The sequence below is a fragment of the Mustelus asterias genome, chromosome 14, assembly GCF_964213995.1.
Source record: "Mustelus asterias chromosome 14, sMusAst1.hap1.1, whole genome shotgun sequence".
Lineage (NCBI taxonomy): Eukaryota > Metazoa > Chordata > Chondrichthyes > Carcharhiniformes > Triakidae > Mustelus > Mustelus asterias.
The window spans coordinates 11,838,625-11,866,543 of NC_135814.1; the positions used below are offsets into that span (position 1 = coordinate 11,838,625).

Sequence of the window (27,919 nt, forward strand, 5' to 3'; positions counted from 1 at the left end):
ACCCGAGGCTAGAATCAAACCCGGTTCCCTGGTGCTGTGAGGCGGCAGTGCTGACCACTGTGTCACCGTGCCCGCCAGTCATTGTTGTAGCAGCCAATCTGTGCACAGCAAGGCCCCATAAAGAGTAGATGAGTTAAATAACCTTATGGTTTGTCTTGATGGTGTTGTTTGAGGAGAAAGGTTGGTCCAGGCACCAGGAGAACTCCCCTGCTCCTCATTCTGCAGTGTTTGTTTATGACAGATGGCACATTCTCCCCATGTCTGCGTGGGTTTCCTCTGGGCGCTCCAGTTTCCTCTCACAGTCCAAAGATGTGCGGGTTAGATTGATTGGCCGTGCTCAATTGCCCCGAGTATCCCAAGATGTGTAGTTTAGGGGGATTAGCAGGGTGAGGTTACGGGGATGGGACCCGGGTGGGATTGTTGTAAGTGCAGACTCGATGGGCCGAATGGTCTCCATCTGCACTGTCGGATTCTATGATTCTATGATGCATCATTGTTAATGTCTCAGCAAGAAGAAAGCACTGCCTCCAGCGAGGCACTCGACCTCTGTAGTGGTGTCACCACAGGCTATTAATTTGCTTCGCTCTCTGGAGTGGGGCTTGCATTCTGTAAGACAGAGGTGCGAATGCTGCCCTCTGAGCCAGTCTGATATTCACACGCTTGGCAAGGTCCCTCCGACCTACCGTCTGACCAAGTTTCATACTGAAGTGGCTGTGATTCATTCCCTGTGAACTCCAGTTTCTCCCGAGAATGTTTGGAGGATTTAGCCGGGATACAGAGTGCTACTGACTGAGACACAACTCATAATCATCACTGTGGCATGAGTGGCCCATTGAATTTAGACACAACCACTTACAAACCTTCCTGCTCACCATTATTCGAAACCAGAACTCAGCAATCACTTCACTTAGGGAATAATTACATGTCTGGTTAATTCATTTACCACTCAATTTTGTACTGAACAGACTCAATGAAAGGCTGGTGACCTTCTCCCCTATGCTAAGGCTTCAAATAGATCCTGATTTCTGACAAATTAGTTACAGCTTGAGCCTTTAGTATTTCCCTGAACCTCACCTTCATTAGTGTACAAGAACCAAAATTAAAAGGTTGGATAGTGTGTTTGTGAACTCAAGGCATAGACTGCCACCTTCAGGCGGGACTATCTAAATTCAGATTGAAGCTATTTTGTTACAAAGGCCCATTTAAGTTAAGTTTATTTATTAGTGTCACAAGCAGGCTTACATTAACACTGCAATGAAGTTACTGTGAAAATCCTCCAGTTGCCACACTCTGGCGCCTGTTGGGGTACACTGAGGGAGAATTTAGCATGGCCAATGCACCTAATCAGCACATCTTTCAGACTGTTGGAGGAAACCAGAGCATCCGGAGGAAACCCACGCAGACACGGGGAGAACGTGCAGACTCCACACAGTCAGTGGGAGTCGAACCCAGATCCCTGATGCTGTGAGGCAGCAGTGCCAACCACTGTGCCATTTAGAACCTAGAAAAGTTGGGCATAAGGTTAACAATGAGTATGTCATCTGCACAGTCACTCTCATGTATCCTTAACTTTGTTAATATTACGACGACAACAACAGTTTGCATTTCTACTGCACCGGTAATGTAGTAAGATGTCCCTTAACAGTTCACAAGAGCGTTATCAGGTAAACCCATTGACACTGAACCAAAGGTGGAGATATTCATGTAACATAGAAACATCAAAACTAGCAGCAAGAGTAGGCCATTCGGCCCTTCAAGCCTGCTCCGCCATTCATTTTGATCACAACTGATCATCAAATTCAATATCCTGACCCTCCCCTTCCCCCCATAATCCCTTGATCCCTTTAGCCCTGTGGTGAACCATCGTTGGTTACCACTGGGGGTTGTTCTTATGTTACTGTTGGGTTAGGGTGTTGCCACTGTGGGGGTTGTATAATGTTGTTGGGTTAGGGTGTTTACCTGTGGTAAATGTTGTTATGGCACATCCCGGTCGGACCCCGCCTCCGGGGGAGAGGTATAAGACCCTCTGCTCCGGCAGGACCCCTCCAGTCTGAACTGGTGTACTCGTGTTAGTTAGTTCCATTGTTTGCTAATAAAAGCCTTCAATAGCCGAAGCCTTGTTCCACGTGCTTGATTGTCGCGCATCAATTTTATTAGCAAACATAAAACTCTCAACAGTAAAAAGGGAGTATGGAACAAATATTAAAACCAGAATGTCTGGCGCTGGACCCACGTGCGGTCGGTGCCGCTAACACCTTTGACCACTGGTGGAAGTGTTTCGAAGACTACCTGGCAGCCTCTGTAGCTGTTACTACAGACAACGACAAACTCCAGGTCCTCCACGCGAGGGTAAGCGACACGGTCTATCTTGCGATTCGTGCGGCCACCACTTACCCGAGGGCCATCGAGCTCTTGAAGAAACGATACACGAGACCACCCAACGAGATACACGCTCGTTACCTCCTCGCTACACGACGTCGGCAGTCGGGCAAAACCATGGAGGACTACGCCAATGAGCTCTTGCAGCTTGCCAGGGGTTGCGATTGTAAAGACGTATCAGCCAAACAATATATGTACGACCTCGCCCGAGATGCGTTCGTAGCAGGGGTAGGGTCCTCGTACATCCGGCTTAAGTTACTGGAGAAAGGGAACCTCAACTTGACCCAAGCGATGGAGATGGCTGAGATGCTGGAAGCAGCGTCGAAAAGCTTGGCTCTGTATCCCGAAGACCACGTGGAAACAACGTGGCAAGAGCAAGCTCAAATCCCTCCTCGCCCCACGGGCTCGCGCTCCCATATCGATCCGACAACGGCGGCAGCTCCAGGCGGCCAGCGATGCTATTTTTGCGGCGGGGCCAAGCATTCACGGCAACAGTGTCCTGCAAAAACGGCGATCTGCAGCCAGTGTGGTAAAAAGGGCCACTATGCTAAAGTTTGCAGGTCGAAGCCCAAAAACGGCAGTGCAGCTTGTGACCCTCCAGAGCGGAGACAATCTCCTTCGGCGTCGCAGTATCCACGAGGTCCGACCACGTGCGAATCCAGGACGGCGCCATCGTGGCTGATGGAGGAGGAGGAAGACCACCAGGAGTCGCTACGTTTGGCGCCCTCACCCACGTGCGATTCATGGGGGCGGCCATCATGGTCAACGACGACTAGGAGCGACCAGCAGGGGTCCTCAGCATCAACATCGGCTGCATGCAGTGACGCCCAGGGGCCAACGGTGGCGTCGATCTCCCTGGACCAGACAAAGCACCACAGGCTTGATAATTCCATGATGAACATCAAGGTAAATGGTCGTACTGTGTATTGTCTGTTTGACAGTGGGAGCACCGAGAGTTTCATACACCCTGACACTGCAAAAAGGTGTGGACTCCGGGTTCTACCTGCCAAGCAGACAATTTCCATGGCATCACGGTCCCGGTCTGTACCGATCCAAGGACGGTGTATGGTAACCCTAGAGGTACAGGGCACAATTTACGAGCAATACAGGCTCCTTGTGTTACCTCACCTTTGTGCGCCAATTCTCCTCGGACTAAATTTTATGGTCCACATGAAGAGTGTGATCCTACAGTACGGTGGGCCACTCCCTTCACTGGCAGTAGGGAATCAGCCGCAGCCTTTTTCCTCTGATGGAGAAATCCAGCACGAGGGGGCATGGCTTTAAATTGAGGGGGGGTAGTTATAGAACCGATGTCAGGGGTAGGTTCTTTACCCAGAGGGTGGTGAGGGATTGGAATGCCCTGCCAGCATCAGTTGTAAATGCGCCTAGTTTGGGGGCGTTTAAGAGATCCGTAGATAGGTTCATGGACGAAAAGAAATTGGTTTAGGTTGGAGGGTCACAGTTTTTTTTTTTAACTGGTCGGTGCAACATCGTGGGCCGAAGGGCCTGTTCTGCGCTGTAATGTTCTATGTTCTATGTTCTATGTTCTAAATTGCCCAAAGCGCCCCGCATGCAATCTTTCCACTCTAAAAATCACCACACCTTCTTTATTTAAGAATCTGGTACCAGGCTGCAAGCCCATCGCTACTAAGAGTAGGCGTTACAGCGCTGAAGACCGGATCTTTATTAGATCTGAGGTTCAGCGGCTCCTCAAGGAAGGGATCATACAGGCCAGTGCTAGTCCGTGGAGAGCGCAGGTCGTGGTAGTTAAAAGCGGGAACAAACCTCGGATGGTCATCGACTAGAGTCAGACCATTAACCGTTATACGCAGCTGGATGCGTATCCTCTCCTGCGCATTTCTGATATGGTCAATCAGATTGCGCAGTACCGAGTGTTCTCTACCATAGACCTTAAGTCCGCCTACCATCAACTCCCCATCCGCCCAGAGGACCGACAATACACGGCTTTTGAGGCGGATGGTCGTCTATACCATTTTCTCAGGGTTCCATTTGGTGTCACCAATGGGGCCTCGGTCTTCCAGCGTGCTATGGACCGAATGGTGGACCAGAACAGGTTGCGGGCTACCTTCCCGTACCTGGATAACATCACCATCTGCGGCCATGACCAGCAGGACCATGACACGAATCTCCAACACTTTCTGCGCACTGCATCTCGCCTGAATCTGACCTATAACAGGGAGAAGTGCGTATTCCGTACGCGCAGGTTAGCTATCCTTGGATACGTGGTGGAAAACGGGGTCATTGGCCCTGATCCAGACCGTATGCGCCCCCTTACTGAACTTCCCTTGTCCGCTAGCACGAAAGCACTGAGGAGATGCCTCGGGTTCTTTTTGTATTATGCGCAGTGGGTCCCCAACTACGCGGACAAAGCTCGTCCGCTCATCAAGTCCACGACCTTCCCACTCACGCCGGAGGCCCAATTGGCCTTCAAGGCTTTGAAAAGCGACATTGCGAAAGCCACGATGCACGCGGTGGATGAATCCATCCCTTTCCAGGTGGAGAGTGATGCATCTGATTTTGCCCTAGCCGCCACACTAAACCAGGCAGGCAGGCCCGTCGCGTTCTTTTCCCGCACCCTTCAAGGCCCAGAAATTCGGCACTCAGCGGTGGAGAAGGAGGCTCAGGCCATTGTGGAGGCAGTCAGACACTGGCGCCATTACCTGGCGGGGAAGCGGTTCACTCTGATCACGGATCAACGATCCGTGGCGTTTATGTTCAGTAACACGCAGAGGGGCAAGATCAAGAACGATAAGATCTTGCGGTGGAGAATTGAGCTCTCCACCTATAATTACGATATTATGTATCGTCCAGGGAAGCTCAATGAGCCCTCGGATGCCCTCTCGCGCGGAACATGCGCCATCATGCAGGAGGACCGCTTGAAGGCCCTCCACAATGACCTGTGCCATCCTGGAGTCACCCGACTCTACCACTTCGTAAAAGCCCGCAACCTGCCCTACTCGGTGGAGGATGTCAGGTCAGTGACGAGAAGCTGTCGGATTTGCGCGGAATGCAAACCGCACTTTTATCGACCGGACCGGGCACAATTGGTCAAGGCCACTCGCACTTTCGAGAGGCTGAGTGTGGATTTTCAGGGCCCCCTTCCTTCAACGGACCGGAATGTCTATTTCCTCAATATAATAGATGAATACTCCCGGTTCCCGTTTGTTGTCCCCTGTGCGGACACGTCGACTGCCACCGTGATTAAGGCATTCAGTGAGCTTTTTACCCTGTTCGGGTACCCCTGCTACATACATAGCGACAGGGGCTCGTCGTTCATGAGCAACAACTTGAGGCAATTCCTGCTCTCATACGGGATTGCCTCTAGTAGAACCACGAGCTACAACCCTAGGGGTAACGGACAGGTGGAAAGGGAGAATGCTACAGTCTGGAAGGCTGTCCTACTGGCGCTGAAATCCAGGGGCCTTCCAGTCTCCCGTTGGAAGGAGGTCCTTCCAAATGCGCTCCATTCTATCCGCTCCCTCCTGTGTACGGCAACCAATGCTACTCCCCACGAGAGGATGTTCTCATTCCCTCGGAAGTCGTCCTCGGGGATCTCATTACCAGCCTGGTTGACGTACCCAGGACCCGTCCTTCTGCGGCGACATGTGAGGGCCCGCAGGTCCGACCCCTTGGTCGAACCGGTCCAACTCCTCCACGCCAACCCTCAGTATGCCTATGTGGCATATCCTGACGGGCGAGAGGACACAGTCTCCTTTCGAGACCTGGCGCCCGCAGGGGACGTAGCAACTCCTGTCGCTCCCATACCCCCTGTCACGAATCCCCTATTACTTATTTCTTCCCCAGACGTGGCGCGGTCAGCACCGGGACCAGTGCATAACAGTTATACTCCCATGTACAGCTTGCCTGAGACTCGGAGATCGGCGCCACCACAGAAGGTTCCAGGATCCCCTGCACCATCGCCTCACCAGGGTCAACCGGCCCGGGAGTCCTCGAGGGGACAGCCGGACGCTGTTTTGGAGAGAACGCCACCGCAAGCACCTGCTCCGGTGTCGCAACCGGTGTTGAGGAGATCACAGCGACGGTGCGGTCCTCCAGACCGTCTGGACTTGTGAATTTTGTACATATATGACCTGTTTTTGCACCCCGCCGGCCTTTGTTTTTAAAGGAGGGGTGAATGTGGTGAACCATCGTTGGTTACCACTGGGGGTTGTTCTTATGTTACTGTTGGGTTAGGGTGTTGCCACTGTGGGGGTTGTATAATGTTGTTGGGTTAGGGTGTTTACCTGTGGTAAATGTTGTTATGGCACATCCCGGTCGGGCCCCGCCTCCGGGGGAGAGGTATAAGACCCTCTGCTCCGGCAGGACCCCTCCAGTCTGAACTGGTGTACTCGTGTTAGTTAGTTCCATTGTTTGCTAATAAAAGCCTTCAATAGCCGAAGCCTTGTTCCACGTGCTTGATTGTCGCGCATCAAGCCCCAAGAGCTAAAGCTACTTTCTTCCTGAAAGGTAGGTTTCCAGAAGTGCCTGGAATGTCAAGAGGGATATGAGGAAGCAGGGCGGCCATGTTAGCACGGTGGTTAGCACTGCTGCCTCACAGCGCTAGGGACCCAGGTTCGACTCTCCTGTGTTAGTAGTGAGGGAGTGCTGCACTGCCGGAGGAGCTGCCTTTTGGTGAAACGTTACCCGGGTTCGATTCCGGGCTTGGTCTGTGTGGAGTCCGCACATTCTCCCCGTGTCTGCATGGGTTTCCTCCGGGTGCTCCGGTTTCCTCCCACAGTCCGAAAGATGTGCTGGTTAGGTGCATTGGCCATGGTAAATTCCCCCTCAGTGTACCCAAACAGGCACCAGAGTGTGGTGATTAGGGGATTTTCACAGTAACTTCACTGCAGTGTTAATGTAAGCCTACTTATGACTAATAAATGGGCTTTAAATAAGCTTTAGCTTTAAGTAGGGAGGTTTGCTGAAGGAATTCCAAAGGTCAGAGCCCAGAAACTGAAGGCTGAGATGGGAAGAAGGAAATAGGGGATGTGCAAAGGGTGAGAGTTGGAGGAAGAGATCTCAAAGGTTTGTAGGGCTGGACATGGTTAGAGGATGATGTGGAGATGCCGGCGTTGGACTGGGGTAAACACAGTACGAAGTTTAACAACACCAGGTTAAAGTCCAACAGGTTTATTTGGTAGCAAAAGCCACACAAGCTTTCGGAGCTCTAAGCCCCTTCTTCAGGTGAGTGGGAATTCTGTTCACAAACAGAGCATATAAAGACACAAACTCAATTTACATGAATAATGGTTGGAATGCGAATACTTACAACTAATCAAGTCTTTAAGAAACAAAACAATGTGAGTGGAGAGAGCATCAAGACAAGCTAAAAAGATGTGTATTGTCTCCAGACAAGACAGCCAGTGAAACTCTGCAGGTCCACGCAACTGTGGGAGGGTTAGAGGGACAGAGAAATATTCGAGGAAATAATGTCCTTTTCACTCTATCCATCATTCTGATTGTAAAGCAAAATCTGATGAATTCCGGTACATGTGAAGTCCCTCAGCAGTTTCTATGGATTTTGGTGAAAGGGTCTTGCTCCCCCCGCAGTATTATGTGACTGTACTACTCCCAGCGTCACTCCATCCCACCGGGATAAGAGATGCCAAAGGCAAGAACAAGTTTTTATAGCTCAAGCTTCAATCAGCTTCTATAAAAGATTTTTTCTCTTGCACAAATACACCTCATTCATTAAATATCTGAAAGAACATTTCAAACACTTCAAAGTAGCCATCACACAAAGTGCGATAAGATACAAGTTATCTACATGCATCATGTTGCGCTGTGAGGGGCTTCAGCAGAGGCAAAGAAACGTTACAGACATTTCAAAATGATCATTACAAAAGGTGCAAAGGTACTTAAGTTGTCTACATAGATCATGTTGTACTCTGAGGTACTTCCATACAATTGTGATGCACTCACTTTATATATTCAGTGTAAGCCCGAGGGGCTTCTATAAAATTCCCTTCCCCTCAGTTCACTCTACCTTGCTCGGAATGTAGCTTTGTTTCTTATTGTGACCCTTGTTTCCCCTCACATTTGGGTGATACTAACAAAGCCGCAGACAAAAGCAAAATACTGCGGATGCTAGAATCTGAAACAAAAGCAGAAAATGCTGGAAAATCTCGGCAGGTCTGACAGCACCTGCGGGGAGAGAATCGAGCCAACGTTTCGAGTCTGGATGACCCCCCGTCACAGGCACAGAAACATGCAAATGGAAAGGGTCTCAATGCTGCGTGGTACACTCAAAAGGCAGCACCTCGGACAGCACAGCTCACCTTCAGCACTGCACCAGAAGTGTCAGCCTAGATTTTGCACTCAAGTCTCTAGAGCAGTGGTGGGCAACCTGTGGCCCAAGTGTGGCTCATCAGGGTTCTGACTGCGGCCCACGAGACATTTTGTTGTCTGTTGCCCACGCGCGGGGTTGCCACAGTCCACTGACTTCCATCCGTGGATTTTTTTTCCTACCGGTGTGACTGAAGTGATTTACACATAAAGCACATGAGGTGCGTGCTATGTACTAGCGTGTACTATCGTCAAGATGCACTGCAGCAATACACCAAGGATCCTTAAACAACACCTTTCAAACCCACAACCACTTCCATCTAGAAGGACAACAGCAGCAGGTACAAGGGAACACCACCACCTGCAAGTTCTCCTCTGAGCCATTCACCATCCTGACTTGGAAATATATCACCGTTCCTTCACTGTCACTGGGTCAAAATCCTGGAATTTCCTCCCTAACGGCATTGTGGGTCAACCCACAGCACATGGACTGCAACGATTCAAGAAGGCAGCTCACCACCACCTTCTCAAGGGTAACTAGGGATGGGCAATAAATGCTGGCCAGCCAGCGACACCCATGCCCCACGAATGAACAAAGAAAGATACCAATTGGATGCACCAATTGACTGTGAGAGCCATGCACTCTGTTGTGGCCAATCAGGCGTAAATATTTAATTTGTTTTTACCACTTCGAAGTTCATGACATTCTGCTAATTTATGAATGATCAAGCATTTTTTATAACACATTATTAAATATTCGATGTATTAAATTTTATTCAAGAGGTCACGGCTGGTGAACAAGTCCGACTTCAATCCACTGAGATGAAGCAGCCGAGGCTCCCTGCCACTGCCTTGGAAAAGCTTGGTCAAGTGCATGATTTTTGAAATCAGCCTCCCTGCCTCCCTCCATTCCCTTGTCCATCAGAGCTGCTTCCCCACTCTCCCAGGAAGCACTGATTGTAATTTTTTTCCCCCGGAGTTAAGGCTTTCTGATTTGCAATGGCACATAACAAAGAACAAAGAGAACAAAGAAAATTACAGCACAGGAATAGGCCCCTCGGCCCCTCCAAGCCTGCACTGACCGTGCTGCCCAACTGAACTAAAACCCCCTACCCTTCCGGGGACCCTATCCCTCTATTCCCATCATATTCATGTGTTTGTCCAGATGCCCCTTAAAAGTCACTATTGTATCTGCTTCCACTACCTCCCCCAGCAGCGAGTTCCAGGCACCCACCACCCTCTGTGTAAAAAAATCTACCTCGTACATCTCCTTTAAACCTTGCCTCTCGCACCTTAAGCCTATGCCCCCTAGTAATTAACTCTTCCATCCTGGGAAAAAGCTTCTGACTATCCACTCTGTCCATGCCCCTCATAATCTTGTAGACTTCTATCAGTTCTCCCCTCAACCTCCGTCGCTCCAGTGAGAACAAACCAAGTTTCTCCAACCTCTCCTCATAGCTGATGCCCTCCATACCAGGCAACATCCTGGTAAATCTTTTCTGTACCCTCTCCAAAACCTCCACATCCTTCTGGTAGTGTGGCGACCAGAATTAAACACTATATTCCAAGTGTGGCCTAACTAAGGTTCTATAAAGCGGCAACGTGACTTGCCAATTTTTAAACTCAGTGCCCGGGCTGATGAAGGCAAGCATGCCGTATGCCTTCTTGACTACCTTCTCCTTTCAGTGACCTGTGTACCTGTGCACCCAGATCCCTTTGCCTATTAATACTCTTCAGGGTTCTGCCATTTACTATATATTTCCTATCTGTATTAGACCTTCCAAAATGCAGTACCTCACATTTCATACATTACGTGTATCTCCACCGCCCTCCAGTGGCGCAGACACTGAACTACTTCAGGAGGCCGTGTCCACGAACACATTGCACGGGATCGACAACCTGCTACTGCAGCAGATTGGGACAAGGGGCTGAATCAGATGGTTACTCACTGCAAACTGCTGTGAGCAGCTGCTACCACTGCGCGGATCAACAGATACGGAATTAGAAGCACAATTACCAGCCGGTAGTTTGATGAACGATTCCACTTAACCGCAAAGGTCATTTAAAATGGCGAAGCGCAATAGTATTTTGGATTGTAAAGGGATCATTACGTTTAACAATATTAATCAAAAAGGGGCAGCCAATATATAAGTAATGTTTATGAATCTGCTTGGTCCCCACCCCCTCCTCACCTCCCTCTCTCTCTCTCGCTCTCTAGCCTGGACATTTTGTCACACAGATGCTTTTTTGCAACTGACACCACAAAGCGACTTGTTATTCTTCATCTATGAGACGAGGCAGGGAGTGAAACCTGGCTGCTCGACCACTGAAGCATCGCAGCTGAACGTGATCTCCCCCTATGCTGATATCCACGGACGGAGGGCGGGATTTTCCGCTCGCGCTCACTCCAAAACTGGAAAATTCCACCCCTCAGGACAATGGACCTTTGCACGATCCGCCCCTTCCCCCCCTCCCCCCCCGCCCCTCCCCTCACCCCCCACCCCGCCCCCGCCCCCGCCCCCTCCCCTCACCCCCCACCCCGCCCGCTACAATTCCTGTGGCGGGCAGCATGGGAAAATTAGCCCCCCAGAAACTCTCAAAACAGTAACAACTTGCATTTATATAGCAACTTTAATGTCATGAAACATCGCAAGGCACTTCACGGAGACATTAGAAAACAAAAATAATTTCACCAAAGCAAATAAGGAGATATTTGGGCAGGTGATCCTAAATCCCACTCAAAAACTAAACTTGAAGGAGTTTTTAAAAGGAGAAAGAGAGATAGGTGGAGAGGTTCTTATTTTGGCTGGTGGTGGGGGGAGGGGGGGGGGAATTCTGGAGCTTAAGGCATAGACCGGTTAAAAACAAAAAGCAAGGGCCTGACCACAGTAATGGAGGGATTTAATTTGGGGAGACTCAAGAGACCAGAGTTAAATGAGCGCAGATGCGGTGAAGAAGATTGGAGATTGGTGAAACTAATGAGACTAAAGTCTGACAACCCCCTGCAGCTGATGGCCTGCATCTTAGGGACTTAAAAGAAGTGGTTGTAGAGATAATGCGTACACTGATACACACTCCCATTTACTCTTACTGTCAGTTCTTGACTAGGAGTTTATGAAGGACAAACTTACACGGACATGGACTTTTAGGCTCAACCACAAATGTTTTTATTAACAGAAAAAAACACTCTTAATGTCAAATACAATAAGTGTTTTTAAGATAAGCTTGTTTATTAGTCACAAGTCGGCTTACATTAACAGTCAATGAAGTTACTGTGAAAATCCCCTAGTCGCCACACTCCAGCGCCTGCTCTGGTTCACTGAGGGAGAATTTAGCATGGCCGATGCACCTAACCAGCACATCTCTTGGACTGTGGGAGGAAACCAGAGCACCCGGAGGAAACCCACGCAGACACGGGGAGAACGTGCAGGCTCCACACAGATAGTGACCCAAGCCAGGAATCGAACCTGGGTCCCTGGCGCTGTGAGGCAGCAATGCTAACCCACTGTGCCACCCAGCTCTAAACTAGTGTAATGACACCACACCAACACTCGATACCACGACATATTAATACAAGTCTCCACAATAAAACCACAGGTAAATCTTACATTTCTGCCCAAACCTCAACTCAAACTCCCTCGGGATTTAGTTTCCACCCTTTAACTATCCTTAAACCTCAGCCCCAATATCCCTCGGATCTGGCTGATACTTACAACTCCCACACAATTGGTCGTTCTGCTACGAGTTGTAGGTTGGTGAATCAGGGTGACTGTTCCTGATCCTCCGAATGGACTGCAGCCCAGACTCAATGTCTGGCTCTTTTTATTACAAAGCTTTATCAAAGATATCAAAGCACATTTCCTGGAGGCATCCTGTTTGGATGGTTAGCGCTTAGCACCATTTTAATCTCTTTAGTCTGTCTCTTGCCTTAGTCCAGACAAATCCAATCATTGCAATGTTGTTTCCACGACTGAGACAGTGGGCCCCATTCAGGTTGCCCCCCAGTTTGACATCTGTGTGATGAAGTCCATTCCTTCTTCGCTGTTGTTGATGCTTGATTGTATAATAGTTGTTGCCATCAGCTCTGATGCTCTCCCACTTTCTTTAATCAGATTGTCTGATGGCCATTGTTCTGTCTTTGAGATGCTAATGTTCCAGTTACTTTATACAGCATCGACTTGGCTTCAATATCAACATGTTTTGAAGATTACAGTACAGTTAAGGTTTGGTTTGTTTGTTTCCGGTGTTTATGAGGTAGATCCATCAGACTTTTGGATGGACCTACCTCGCGTTAAGTTGATCTTTCCCGACATCTTTCTCTAACTATGACTGTAACACTACATTCTGCACTCTCTCCTTTCCTTCTCTATGAACGGTATGTTTTGTCTATTTAGTGCACAGGAAACAATACTTTTCACTGTATACAAATACATGTGACAATAATAAATCAAATCAAAGCTTTTAGAGTTTTATAGAATCCCGACAGTGCAGAAGGAGGCCATTCAGCACATGCACCGACAACAATCCCACAATTGGTCCTATCCCCACAACTGCACACGTTTACCCCGCTAATCCCTTTAACCTACACACCCCGGGACACTATGGGGTAATTTATCACGGCCAATCAACCTAACCCTTGGACTGTGGGAGGAAACCGGAGGAAACCCGCACAGACTATGGGGAGAATGTACAAACTCCACACAGACAGTGACCCAAGCTGGAAATCAGCCCAGGTCCCTGGAGCTGTGAGGCAGCAGTGCTAACTACTGTTCCACCGTGCCATGCATATATTTAACACAAGTCCAGTTGGAGAGATTCTAATCCTGCATCATCTATATTCGTCCAATATTACTCGCCAGCTGATTGGAAAATTGCAAATATAACGCCTCCATTCAAGATTTTAAGATGAACATAGATTAAAAAGTATATCTAAAGCTACAAAGGTCTCAGCAACACAAAGTTCCCTTAAACACACAAGATGGCTGTGGTCAAATACAACTCTCCATTCTGAGCCCAAGTGAATGTCGGCGGATTTCTCTTCAAAATCGTCCAGATGATTGTCACATGATAGTTTCCAAACTTCACTCTCAAAAAAAAATGCATTTTAAAATCTTCTTTCACAACTATTTTTTCCATCTGCAGTTTGTATTCAGAAATCCACTCCAGGTTTTCCAAATGACTCTTTCAAACAAAGCTTCCACTCCACTTTTAACAAAGAATACAGCATCCAGATTTTACATTTCCCCCTTCAGGATTTCTTTGTCTTGACTGTTGCACACTCTTCACAATTGTTTTAACTATCGATTCCCAGGCTGTATTAAGATGGCACCAAACTTTTGATTTACCTCTGAAGTCTGCTTTAACACATGAAATCTGGTTGCTGCGGCTGGCTCTTCAATTCAGAACATGTTATCTGCTTTTCCCTTGAATTCCCCTCAAACATATCTTGGTCTCTGTTCTCTTAACTTCAGTCTTCCTAAGGGATTATTTCCCTCCCAATTCCCTGGTTATCTGGAATGTGTCTGGTTCTTTTGCAACCCCCTTGTGCTGTCCAGCTTGTCTTCTGGCAGAGTTGAGAGATGTTTACTCCCCGGTGTATTAACTCCAACTGTCTTGCATTCCAGTTAAACGAAGAACAAAAGAAATCCCTTCCCTCTGGGAAGTGCCCACCTGGTTACTAAGCAACAAATTATGCTTCTGCCAATTTATTTACTTTTCACACTGCAACTCTCTCTAAGCACAATGGAAGCACAGTTTCAATTGAAACCAAATCCCCTCACATACAAACACCTTTGTCCAGCATAAATCTAGCTATAGGTTTACCCTTCCTTACACAGAAATACTAAATTAAACCCACTTAAAACTATACCTTATTTCTAATGTTTACCAAAACAAATATAAGTCCCTCAGAACTACCTTTGTGTTCCTAACAATGTATATGCTCAAACACACATTCACATACATACCTATTCACAAGCACTCACATGAACACTCATTCACACTTACACACATCGCAAACACACTTCCACATGCACTCACCTTCCTGTTAAAATCTGGAGTGATCAACCTTTCCCCATATTCATCAAAGACATTTATGGAAGTCAAATGTGTTGAGGCACTGGGTTAAGTGGCACGGTTAGTAGTTGGGAACAAAAAGGTGTAAAGGAACCCTGATTGACTGAGACAGTGAAACTGCAACAGCTAAACTTTAGTGTGAAAACATATTTGGCCCCTCAGCCTCGAGACTATTGTGCCATTTAATTAGATTATGGTTAATCTCAAATCAAACCCTATTTAGAATCATAGAATCATAGAATACTAAGTGCAGAAGGAGGCCATTCGGCCCATTGAGTCTGCACCAACCACAATCCCACCCAGGCCTATCCCCATAACCCCATGCGTTTACCCTAGCTAGTCCACCTGACACTAAGGGGCAATTGAGCATGGCCAATCCACCTAAGCCGCACATATTTGAAGTGTGGGGGGAAAGCGGAGCGCTCGGAGAAAACCCACACAGACACAGGGAGAGCATGCAGACTCCACACAGACAGTGACCCAAGCTGGGAATCGAACCCGACTCCCTGACGCTGTGAGGCAGCAGTGCTAACACTTATAAAGGCATTTATCCACCTTTATCTGCAATATCATTACCTAACAAAGACTTGTTTGAAAATTTTGATTGATTATGCCTGCACTGCCCTCTGGGGGAAAGCATTCTATGTTTCTACTAGTCATTGTGCAGAAAAGTCCTTCCTGATTACCCTCCCAAGTGGCCTCGCCCTAATTTGAAGATTATTGACCCTCCGACTGGAGGAAATTGTTCCTCTGCACCAATTCTTATCGGTCCATGTAACACTTCAAAAACCTCGCTCAGATCTCGAAAGCGATCAGCAAAAGTGACAGGAGAAAAAACATTTTCACACAGCGAGCGGTTGAGGGCTGGAATGCACAGCCAGAGGCAGGTTCACTCGAGGCTTTCAAAGGGGAATTAGGCTGTTGTCTGAAGAGGAAGAATGTGTAGGCTTAACTCGGGAGAAGTTTAAAAGCTTTAAAAAAAGTTTAAAAGTTTAAAATAAGTTTATTTTTATTAGTGTCACAAGTAGACTTACATTAACACTGCAATGAAGTTACTGTGAAAATCCCCTCGTCGCCACACTCCAATGGCTGTTTGGGTACAAAGAACAAAGAGCAAAGAAAATTACAGCACAGGAACAGGCCCTTCGGCCCTCCAAGCCTGCACCGAACATGCTGCCCGACTGGACTAAAACCCCCTATCCTTCCGGGGACCATATCCCTCTATTCCCATCCTATTCATGTACTTGTCAAGACGCCCCTTAAAAGTCGCTACTGTATCTGCTTCCACTACCTCCCCCAGCAACGGGTTCCAGGCACCCACTACTCTCTGTGTAAAAGATCTGCCTCATACATCTCCTTTAAACCTTGCCCCTCACACCTTAAACCTATGCCCCCTAGTAATTGACTCTTCCACCCAGGGAAAAAGCTTCTGACTATCCAGTCTGTCCATGCCTCTCATAATCTTGTAGACTTCTATCAGGTCTCCCCTCAACCTTCGCCGCTCCAGTGAGAACAAACCAAGTTTCTCCAACCTCTCCTCACAGCTAATGCCCTCCATACCAGGCAACATCCTGGCAAATCTTTTCTGTGCCCTCTCCAAAGCCTCCACATCCTTCTGGTAGTGTGGCGACCAGAATTGAACACGATATTCCAAGTGCGGCCTAACTAAGGTTCTATAAAGCTGCAACATGACTTGCCAATTTTTAAACTCATTACCCCAGCCGATGAAGGCAAGCATGCCGTATGCCTTCTTGACTACCTTCTCCACCTGCATTGCCACTTTCAATGGCCTGTGTACCTGTACACCCAGATCCCTTTGCCTATCAATACTCTTAAGGGTTCTACCATTTACTGTATATTTCCTATCTGTATTAGACCTTCCAAAATGCATTACCTCACATTTGTCCGGATTAAACTCCATCTGCCATCTCTCTGCCCAAGTCTCCAACTGATCTATATCCTGCTGTAACCTCCGATGGTCCTCATCACTATCCGCAAATCCACCAACTTTTGTGTCGTCCGCAAACTTACTAATCAATCCAGTTACATTTTCCTCCAAATCATGTATATATATTACAAACAGCAAAGGTCCCAGCACTGATTCCTGAGGAACACCACTTGTCACAGCCCTCCATTCAGAAACGCACCTTTCCACTGCTACCCTCTGTCTTCTTTGACCGAGCCAGTTCTGTATCCACCTTGCCAGCTCACCTCTGATCCCATGCGATTTCACCTTCTGCACCAGTCTGCCATAAGGGACCTTGTCAAAGGCCTTACTGAAGTCCATGTAGCCAATATCCACTGCCCTACCCTCACCAATCATCTTCGTCACTTCCTCGAAAAACTCGATCAAGTTCATGAGACATGACCTCCCCTTCACAAAACCATGTTGCCTCTCACTAATACATCCACTTATTTCCAAGTGGGAATAAATTCTGTCTCGAAGAATCTTCTCCAATAATTTCCCTACCCTGGGGGAAAATTTAGCATGGTCAATGCAACTAACCAGCATGTTTTTTGGACTGTGGAAGGAAACCGGAGCACCTGAAGGAAACCCAGGCAGACAGGGGGAGAACGTGCAAACTCTGCACATCAGTGAACCAAGCCGGGAATCAAACCCGGGTCCCTGGCGCTGTGAGGCAGCAGTGCTAACCACTGTGCTGCACTACCCGTGAAATAGAAGGTGGTGAATTGCTCATTTGGAGAAATGGTGCAGGCACGATGGGCAAAATCATAGAATCCCGACAGTGCAGAAGGAGGCCATTCGGCCCATCGCGCCTGCACTGGCTCAGTATGGCCTACTTCAGCAGTTTTGTGATTCTGAGATCACACTTCAATTTCCTGAAGCAAAGGAGTGAACGCCACTTTAACGTAACCTGTCCTCAAAATATAACCCTCCAATGCTGATGCTGAATGTATGCAGAGTAACTACTGTGCTTCCCTCTACAACTGCCATCACTGCAGTGTAAAAATTACTGACATGGAAGGAACCAGCAATAAATATTAGCAACAATCTTTCTGAAGTTTTTTAAATTCATTCATGGGATATGGGCATCATTGGCTGGCCAACATTTATTGTCTATCCCTAGTTGCCCGTGGAGGGCAGTTGATTGTCAACCACAATCCTGTGGCTCTGGAGTCACATGTAGGCCAGAACAGATAAGGATGGCAGATTTCCTTCCCTTAAGGACATTAGTGAACCAGATAGGTTTTTCCAACAATCAGCAATGGTTTCATAAGCATCAGCGAACCAGACGGGTTTCTCTGACAATTCTTAATTCCAGATATATTTATGGAATTCAAATTCCACCATCTGCAATGGCGGGATTCGAAACCGGGTCCCCAGAGCATTAGCTGAGTTTCTGGATTAATAGCCCAGCAATAATATCACGAGGCCATTACCTCCCCTCAACTGTAATTCTACAGTTGGTGCGATCAAGGTCTGACCGAGATCTCGGATGGACCTTTGCAGAGCTGTATTTCAGCTCATCTTGCTATCCAATGCAGAATGGTGTTTGCCAGTTGATTGATAGTGTTGATTCAAGAGCAGAATGTACTCTCTCACTGAGCAATCTTTAACTCCTTTCTTTGCAGATTGATCAGCACCCAACCCTGAGGTTCAACCTGTCATCGGGAACTGACACAGAGTTCAATGGCATGAGATCCCTGACCCTGGGCAAGATTATGGGTAAGGATCAAGCAAGGACACCTTTGCCTCTGAATTTTTCTTTATTAGTGTCACAAGTAGGCTTACATTAACACTGCAATGAAGTTACTGTGAAAATCCCCGAGTCGCCACACTCCGGCACCTGTTCGACTGCACCGAAGGAGAATTTACCATGGCCAATGCACCTAATCAGCACGTCTTTTGGACTATGGGAGGAAACCAGAGCACCCAGAGGAAACCCACACAGACACGGGGAGTATGTGCAAATTCCACACAGACAGTGACCCTTGCCGGGAATCGAACCCAGGTCCCTGGTGCTGTGAGGCAGCAGTGCTAACCACTGTGTCGCCGTGCAGCCCTCAATGTACTTAGAAAATTTGCTGGGGCATGGAGTATAAAACTGAGGAAACCTGCAAAAGTCACTGGTTCAACCTCAATTTGAATACCGGGTCAAGTTCTGGGCACCACACTTTCGTGAATGTGCAGAAAAGATTCATGCGAATTGTTCCAGGGGTGAGGAACCTCAATTACGTAGGTAGACTGAAGAAGTTGGGGTTGTCCCATAATAACATAGGACTCAATAGCAGGGATAGGCCATTCAGCCTCCACCATTATATAAGATCCTGGCTGATCTAGTTGTGGTCTCAACTCCACTTTCCTGTCTGTCCTCCCAAATCCTTGACCCCCCCCTTTCTCTATCAAAAAGCTCCCTAACTCAGCCTTGGATAAATTCAATGTCCCAGCCTCCATTGCTTTTGGGGAAGTGAAAGTTCCCCAGAAATTGGGAAAAAGATACAAATGTCTGAGATCACGTACCAATCGACTCAAGAACAGCTTCCCTTTTCCCTGTTGCCATCAGACTTTTGAATGGACCTACTTTGTATTAAGCTGATCCTTCTCGACACCCTAGCTATGACTGAAACACTATATTCTGCACCTTCTCCTTTCCTTCTCCCCTATGTACTCTATGAACAGTATGCTTTGTCTGTATAGCGCGCAAGAAACAATACTTTTCACTCTATACTAATACACGTGACAATAATAAATCAAATCAAATCAAATCCGCAGACTAACGACCCTTTAAGAGAAAAAACTTATCTTCATCTCCATTGTGGATGGAGGAAGAACAGCTACAACAGTGATTTAACAACAATAATTGCAAGGTGTTTAAATTAAAAGTTGAATAACACCGTCATAAAAGCGTCATAAATTGTGTCATCTAGTTCTATTCTCCCGCACACGAGGAAGCATCTTCCTGGTATCCACCCTATCAAGTGCCCTCAGGATCTTATATAATTTGGTAAGGTCATCTCTCATTCTTCTAAACTGAAATGCAATAGGCCCGACTTTTTCAACCTTCCTTCATAAGGCAAGCCCCTCATCCCAGGAACGAGTCTGGTGAACATTCTCTGAAGTTGCTTCAAACACACTTACGTCTTTTTACAAATAATGAGACCAAAACTGTGCACAATGTTCCCAGACGTCTGATTTCAAGAGGAAATTAGATTTAGCTCTTGGGGCTAAAGGGATCAAGGGATTATGGGGGCGGGGGGGAAGGGCGAGATCAGGATATTGAATTTGATGATCAGCCGTAATCAAAGTGAGTGGCAGAGCAGGCTCGAAGAGTTGAATGGCCTACTCCTGCTTCTATTTTTCATGTTTCTATGTCTCACAAAGGCCCTGTACAGCTGCATTAAAATGTCCCGACTTCTATATTACATTCCCCTTGCAATAAATGTCTTCTTCTTGGAGAAGAGGAGATTGAGAGGAGATTTGAGGATGCTATTCAAACTCACGGTAAATAGGGAGAAATTATTCCCTTTGATGGGAAGGTCGAGAACCAGAGGACAACGATTTAAGGTGATTGGCAAAAGAAGAGATGGTGAAAATTATTTCACATGGCATGTGGTTAGGATCAGGAATGCATTGCGTTAAGTCTAGTTGAGGTGCATAGAATAGTGGCTTTAAAGAGATTGTTGTCTGAGAAGGACAGAATTTCAATGTAAAGGAGAAAGGGCAGGGGAGCGGGACTAATTAAATCAAGCGATACAAAAGTCTGAGGTCACGTACCAACCGAGTCAAGAACAGCTTCTTCCCTGCTGCTGTTAGAGTTTTGAATGGACCTACCTCTCACTAGGTTGATCTTTCTCTACACCCTAGCTACGACTATAACACTACATTCTGCTCTCTCTCCTTTCCTTCTCTACGAACAATATAAGATCATTAGGCCATAAGACATAGGAGCAGAATTAGGCCACTGGGCCCATCGAGTCTGCTCCGCCATTCAATCATGGCTGATATTTTTCTTAATTCGAAGGGCTAAACTCCTGCTTCTATTTTTCATGTTTCTATGTCTCACAAAGGCCCTGTACAGCTGCATTAAAATGTCCCGACTTCTATATTACATTCCCCTTGCAATAAACAGCTTCTTCTTGGAGAAGAGGAGATTGAGAGGAGATTTGAGAGTGCTTCTGCCTTTTCCTCATAACCTTTGATCCCCTTATTAATCAAGAACCTATCTATCTCTGTCTTAACTTCACTCAATGACCTGGGCCTCCACAGCCACCTGCGGCAGAGTTCCACAGATTCACCACTCTCGAGCTGAAGATATTCCTCCTCATCTCTGTTTTAAAGGATTGTCCCTTTAATCTGAGGTTGTGCCCTCTGGTTCTAGTTTTTCTTACTAGTATGCCTGTCTGTATAGTGCGCAAGAAACAATACTTTTCACTGTATACTAATACATGTGACAATAATAAATCAAATCAAATCAAATCAAAATCATTCTAGAGCAAAGAGCCAGAACAGGCCTGATGGGCCAAAGGTCTTTCTTTTATCCTGGATGATTATAATAGTACCCGTCTGATGGTTCAGTGAGAGGTGGATCTGCATCAATGGCCAAGACTTGGGTTCATACGGCTCAATTTTAGTGATGAATTTCAGCTGGAGACATTGACAGACTGGTGGAATGTCAGAAACGTGGCAGGTGAAATTGGATGCAGAAAACTGTGAAATTACACATTTTGGAAGCAAGAACAGGGAGGGGTCATTTCAAATAGAGGAAACAATACTAAAAGCATGTGCAGGAGCAGAGAGAACTTGGGGTATATGTGCACAAGTCATTGCATGTGGCAGGACAGTACGGGAAAGTGGTTAAAAAGGTTCGTGGGCTTTACAAAGAATGTACAAAAGTAAGGAGGTTTTGATGAACCTTTACAAAACACTGGTTCATCCTCTACTTGAATATTGAACCCAATTTTGGGCACCGCACTTGAGCAAAGATACGAAGGTTTTAGAGAGAGTGAGGAAAAGATTTACGAGAATGGGTCTTTGGATGAAGGACTTTGGTTACATGGATTGTTTGTAGAAGCCGGTTGTTCTATTTAGAGAAGAGGAGGTTCAGAGGAAATTCGATGGAGGCGTTCAAAAATCGTGAGGAGTCTAGCCAAAGTACAGAGAGACAGAGAGAAAAACTGTTCCCATTGCCACTCCAGGGCTTGAGTGCAACTATCAAAGCTTACATTTCACTGTGGTACTGAGAGAAAGCTGCATTGTCTGTCTTTCAGATGAAGTACAAATGTTATAAAGCTTTAATTTAAACACCTTCCAAGCATTCCAGTTTAATGAGGCAAACAAGGACAGTAATTCCATTATTTCTTTATTTAACACTTCTAGTACCAACTCAAACATAAACAGTTGCAACTCATTAATTCTTAAACTGCACATTAACATTAATTGAGCATCAACTTTAACTATTTAACTGAAAATAAATATTACCAAGTTTAGGAAAACCTTGGCCAAAAAATAGCCTCGATGTAGAATCTAACTTCTTCACTGAAGCATCCTTCAGGGCACAAGTCTTCTTGTTGCAATGGTTGGTCTCTTTGAGTTATTGCTGCCAAACAAAGGTCTGCAGTGACTTTTATCCACAATTCTCCACTCACTTTGGATAATTCTCTGTCATCCAACCAACTGTGTCACCAGAAACTGATCACATGGCTCGAACATCCAATGAAATTATTTTTGAATGACGCCATTACACTTAGTTCATGTGACATGTCCCATACATAGCAGCCATAAAAATCGAAGTCACGCTGTCTTGGTTAATGTAAACAACTTCCCTTATCTGTCCCAACACAGGAAGCTTCAGATCACAGCTCCCAGACCAGAGCCTCTTTACGACCTGCATCTGGTTTTAATCTATCAGTTGTCCAAAATTCCCAGCATGCTTAGCTCTCAGCCAGAATAGCTATTTTAAAGCTACTATTGCCATTATTGTTGTTAAATCATTGTTATAGCCGTTCTTTCCCTGTCTACACAAAGAACAAAGAAAAGTATAGCATAGGAACAGGCCCTTCGGCCCTCTAAGCCAGTGCCGATCCTGATGCCCTAACTAAACTAAAAAAAAATTTCTGCCTTTACTCAGTCTGTATCCCTCTATTCCCTCCCTATTCATGTACCCATCCAGATGCCTCTTAAATGTTGCTAATGTGCCTGTTTCCACTGCCTCCTCCGGTAGCGTGTTCCAGGCACCCACCACACTCTGCGTGAAAAACTTCCCCCACACATCTCCCCTGAACTTACCTCCTCTCACCTTGAATCTGTGCACCCTTGTAATTGACACTTCCACCCTTGGATAAAGCCTCTGACTATCCACCAAGTCTATACCTCTCATAATTTGTAGACCTCTGTCAAGTCTCCCCTGAGCCTCCATCTTTCCAGTATTAAACCAAGGTCCTGTCTTCCCATAAGGGGAGGATATAAATAATTGTGTGGCACTATTTTGGAGAGGATCAGTGAAGCTCTCTCCAGTGTACAGGCCAATATTTATTCCTCAACCAAAATCACTAAAACAGATTACCTGAACATTATCACATTGCTGTCTGTGGGAACTTGCTATGTGCATATTGACTGCTGCATTTCTTACAATACAACAGTGATTAAATTTCAAAAATACTTTGTAGGCTATAAATCGCTTTGGGGTGTGCATTAATTGTGAAGGCATGATATCAAGGCTTGTCTTTCTTTTATATCGGTGGATGGGTTGAGAACCAGAGATACCAACATTAGACAACTGGCAAAGGAACCATTGGGGATAAGAGGATAACCTTTTTACAGAGCAAGTGAATCTGGAATGTGCTTGAGGGTGTGTTGAAGGCAGATTTAACCATGGCTTTTGCAGTATAAATGGTTAATGTTAAATATGTAAATATAATATGCACATCATCAGTAAGATCACCTGACAATAGAACATGGAGAGAGATAGTTCTATGGAGAGCCTCGTGCTGAGTCTATAGTGTCCCAGGTTAGTACAATGTTCATTAAAAGGTGGAGTTGATCAACAGCCTAGCCCCCACCTATAAGTTCAGAACCATGGCTACTATGTCTAAAACCCATAACCATCATCACAGAAGGAATTGGATAGAGAAAGAAAATGCAGGCCTATGTGGAAAGGATGAGGGAAAGGGGACATGCTGGATTGCTCTAGCAGAGAGATGGCAAAGACAACTTGGAACAAATGGCCTCAATTTGTGCTTTAATCAATCTATGAGAACAAGATTTGAGCTAGATTGAAGTTCGATTGTTCACAGGCAAGGTCAGGAAACATTTCTTTGTGCAAAGGTTAGTTGAAGCCTAATTTTTCTCCTCCAAAATCTATTGAGGCTGAGATGAGTCAATGGAAAATTTCAAAATTGAGAGTGATAGGTTTTTGTTAGGCAAAGGTAGCAGAACCAATGTCCGTGAATGGAGTTAGGATACAGATCAGCTATGATTAATTAAATGGAGGAAAAAGGCTTGAAATACTAAAAGGCCTACTCTTTACTTATTGAGGGATAGACTTGCATTGGAAGCAGTTGGGAGAAGAATCACTTGGCCAAAATCTTGGATGGACAAGTTGTCTTAAGAGGAAAGATTGAGCAGGTTGGGCCTATACTTATTGGGAACCATGAGCTTTCGGAATGCTGCTCCTTCATCAGGTGAGTCTGAGGAAGGAGCAGCGCTCCGAAAGCTCGTGATTCCAAATAAACCTGTTGGACTTTAACCTGGTGTTGTGAGACTTCTTACTGTGCCCACCCCAGTGCGACGCCGGCATCTCCACATCATCTATACTCATTGGAGCCTAGAAGAATGAGAGGTGATGTTATTGAAATATATAAGATTCTGCGGGTAGATGCTGAGAGGCTGTTTCTCCTCATGGGAGAATCTAGAACCATGGGGCACAGTTTCAAAATAAGGGATTTCTGATTTAAGATGGAAATGAGGAGGGATTTCTTTCAGAGGGGGTCAGTGGTATGGAATTCTGCACCGTAGGAAACAATGGAGGCTGAGACATTGAATATATTCAAGGCTGTGTTAGACAGAGTGTTGCTAGACATGGGAGTCAAGGTGGGTGGAAGGAGTGGGGGGGGGGGTGGGGGAGGAGGAAGGGAGCTGAGGAATGGTGCTGGTATACATGTGGAGTTAAGGTCACAGTCATATCCGCTATGATCTCATTGAATGGTGGAGCAAGGTTCAAAGGGTTGAGTGGCTTACTCCCGCTCTTATTTCTCCTTCTGAATCGATGCTGGCAATTTTGCAAAAGTCAATCCCCCAACAGTGTCTTCAGGAAGCTGGCAAGGAATCTTTGAGGGAAAAGACTGCGACTAGGGCTAATGGCATTGTGGGTCAAACCTACGGCATTGTGGGTCAACCCACAGCACATGGACTGCAGCGATTCAAGAAGGCAGCTCACCACCACCTTCTCGTGGGCAACTAGGGATGGGCAATAAATGCTTCCAACCAGTGACGCCCATGTCCCACAAATGAATTTTTTAAAAACAATGATTTTGTACGAGTGGGTGGATTCCTGATTGAACAGAGGCTTCCGGGAATATGAAACTATATCAACCTTTGCAGGGCCTGAATTACTGTTCGTTTTACAGCGAGCTGACTAATCCCAGTTTCATACTGAGAGCCTGGGAATTGAGGGTATCAGGGAAGCTTGTGGTAAAACACGTTAAATAAACTAATTTTAGCAATGTTCAACAAGAACTCACTGAGCATGAAATTCAATGTACTGCCAAAGCACCACATTAACTTTTAATGCAAATTATGTTCAACGAAAGCATGTGACTGTCGCATGGTGGATTTTTATTAAATTATTGATGATTCTTGAATTGGTAATTACAGGGTCAAGAGTGCGATGTCATCGACTTGTTGAGTATTCATGAGAATGCTTTTACTGTGTTATAAAAACTATTAAATAATTTCTCAGCTTCACTTTAATGATCTTTACAGCCAAGGAAGTATTTATCGAAATGCCGGCAACTTTGTTTAGGCGCAGCAAGATCCCAGAAGCAGCAAATAATGACCCGGTCAGACACCATTTGGAGTATTGTGAGCAGTTTTGGGCCTCATATCTAAGAAAGGGTGAGGTGGCCTTGGAAAGGAGGTTCACAAGAGTGACCCCTGGAATGAAGAGCTTGTCATATGAGGAACGGTTGAGGACTCTGGCTCTGTACTCGTTGGACTTTAGAAGGATGAGGGGGATCTTATTGAAATTTATAGGATACTGCGAGGCCTGGATAGAGTGGATGTGAAGAGGACATTTCCACTAGTAGGAAAAACTGGAACCAGAGGGCACAACCTCAGGCTAAAGGGACGATTCTTTAAAACAGAGATGAGGAGGAATTTGTTCAGCCAGGGAGTGGTGAATCTGTGGAACTCTTTGCCGCAGAAGGCTGTGGAGGCCAGGTCATTGAGTGTCTTTAAGACAGAGATAGATAGGTTCTTGATTAATAAGAGGATCAGGGTTATGGGAAAAAGGCAGGAGAATGGGGATGAGAAAAATATCAGCCATGATTCAATGGCGGAGCAGACTCGATGGGCCGAGTGGCCCAATTCTGCTCCTATGTCTTATGATAATCTATTTTAATTTGTTTCAGTTGTTTGGTGTTTTTAATTCTTTCATGGGATGTGAGTGTCAGTGGCTGTGTCGGCATTTATTGCCCTTGAGGGGGCTGTGGATATAGAATCACTTCTCTGCAGGCAAGTAAGAATGACAGATTTCCTTCTCTACAGGACTTTAATGAACTAGTTGGGTTTTTTTTTAATGATAATCAACAATGGTTACACAGTCATCATTAGACTTTTAATTCCAGATTTTCATTCAATTGAAATTTCACCATTTCTGCCGAGCTGGGATTTGAACCTGGGTCCCCAGAACATTAACCTGGGTATAAAGAACAAAGAACAATACAGCACAGGAACAGGCCCTTCGGCTCTCCAAGCCCACGCCGCTCCCTGGTCCAAACTAGACCATTCTTTTGTATCCCTCCATTCCCACTCCGTTCATATGGCTGTCTAGATAAGTCTTAACCGTTCCCAGTGTGTCCGCCTCCACCACCTTGCCTGGCAGCGCATTCCAGGCCCCCACCACCCTCTGTATAAAATATGTCCTTCTGATATCTGTGTTAAACCTCCCCCCCTTCACCTTGAACCTCTGACCCCTCGTGAACGTCACCACCGACCTGGGGAAAAGCCTCCCACCGTTCACCCTATCTATGCCTTTCATAATTTTATACACCTCTATTAAGTCTCCCCTCATCCTCCATCTTTCCAGGGAGAACAACCCCAGTTTACCCAATCTCTCCTCATAACTAAGCCCCTCCATACCAGGCAACATCCTGGTAAACCTCCTCTGTACTCTCTCCAAAGCCTCCACGTCCTTCTGGTACTGTGGCAACCAGAACTGGACGCAGTATTCCAAATGCGGCCGAACCAACGTTCTAGACATCTGCAACATCAGACCCCAACTTTTATACTCTATGCCCCGTCCTATAAAGGCAAGCATGCCATATGCCTTCTTCACCACCTTCTCCACCTGTGACGTCACCTTCAAGGATCTGTGGACTTGCACACCCAGGTCCCTCTGCGTATCTACACCCTTTATGGTTCTGCCATTTACTGTATAGCTCCTCCCTACATTATTTCTACCAAAATGCATCACTTCACATTCATCAGGATTGAACTCCATCTGCCATTTCTTTACCCAAATTTCCAGCCTATCTATATCCTTCTGTAGCTTCTGACAATGCTCCTCACTATCTGCAAGTCCTGCCAATTTTGTGTCGTCCGCAAACTTACTGATCACCCCAGTTACACCTTCTTCCAGATCGTTTATATAAATCACAAACAGCAGAGGTCCCAATACAGAGCCCTGCGGAACACCACTAGTCACAGGCCTCCAGCCGGAAAAAGACCCTTCCACTACCACCCTCTGTCTTCTGTGACCAAGCCAGTTCTCCACCCATCTAGCCACCTCCCCCTTTATCCCATGAGATCCAACCTTTTTCACCAGCCTACCATGAGGGACTTTGTCAAACGCTTTACTAAAGTCCATATAGACGACATCCACGACCCTTCCCTCGTCAACCATTCTGGTCACTTCTTCAAAAAACTCCACCAGGTTAGTGAGGCATGACTATCTGGAATAGTAGTCCAGCGACAATGCTA

General features: G+C 46.3%; 1 protein-coding gene across 1 annotated transcript in view; it reads left to right on the forward strand.

The window, feature by feature from the left end:
* Positions 1–27,919, forward strand: part of LOC144504122 (contactin-associated protein-like 5) — an 824,359-nt gene that overhangs the window by 743,166 nt on the left and 53,274 nt on the right. The window contains exon 25 of the mRNA XM_078229298.1: positions 18,355–18,448. Within this exon, the coding sequence (XP_078085424.1) occupies positions 18,355–18,448 (94 nt within the window). The remainder of the gene's footprint in view (positions 1–18,354; positions 18,449–27,919) is intronic.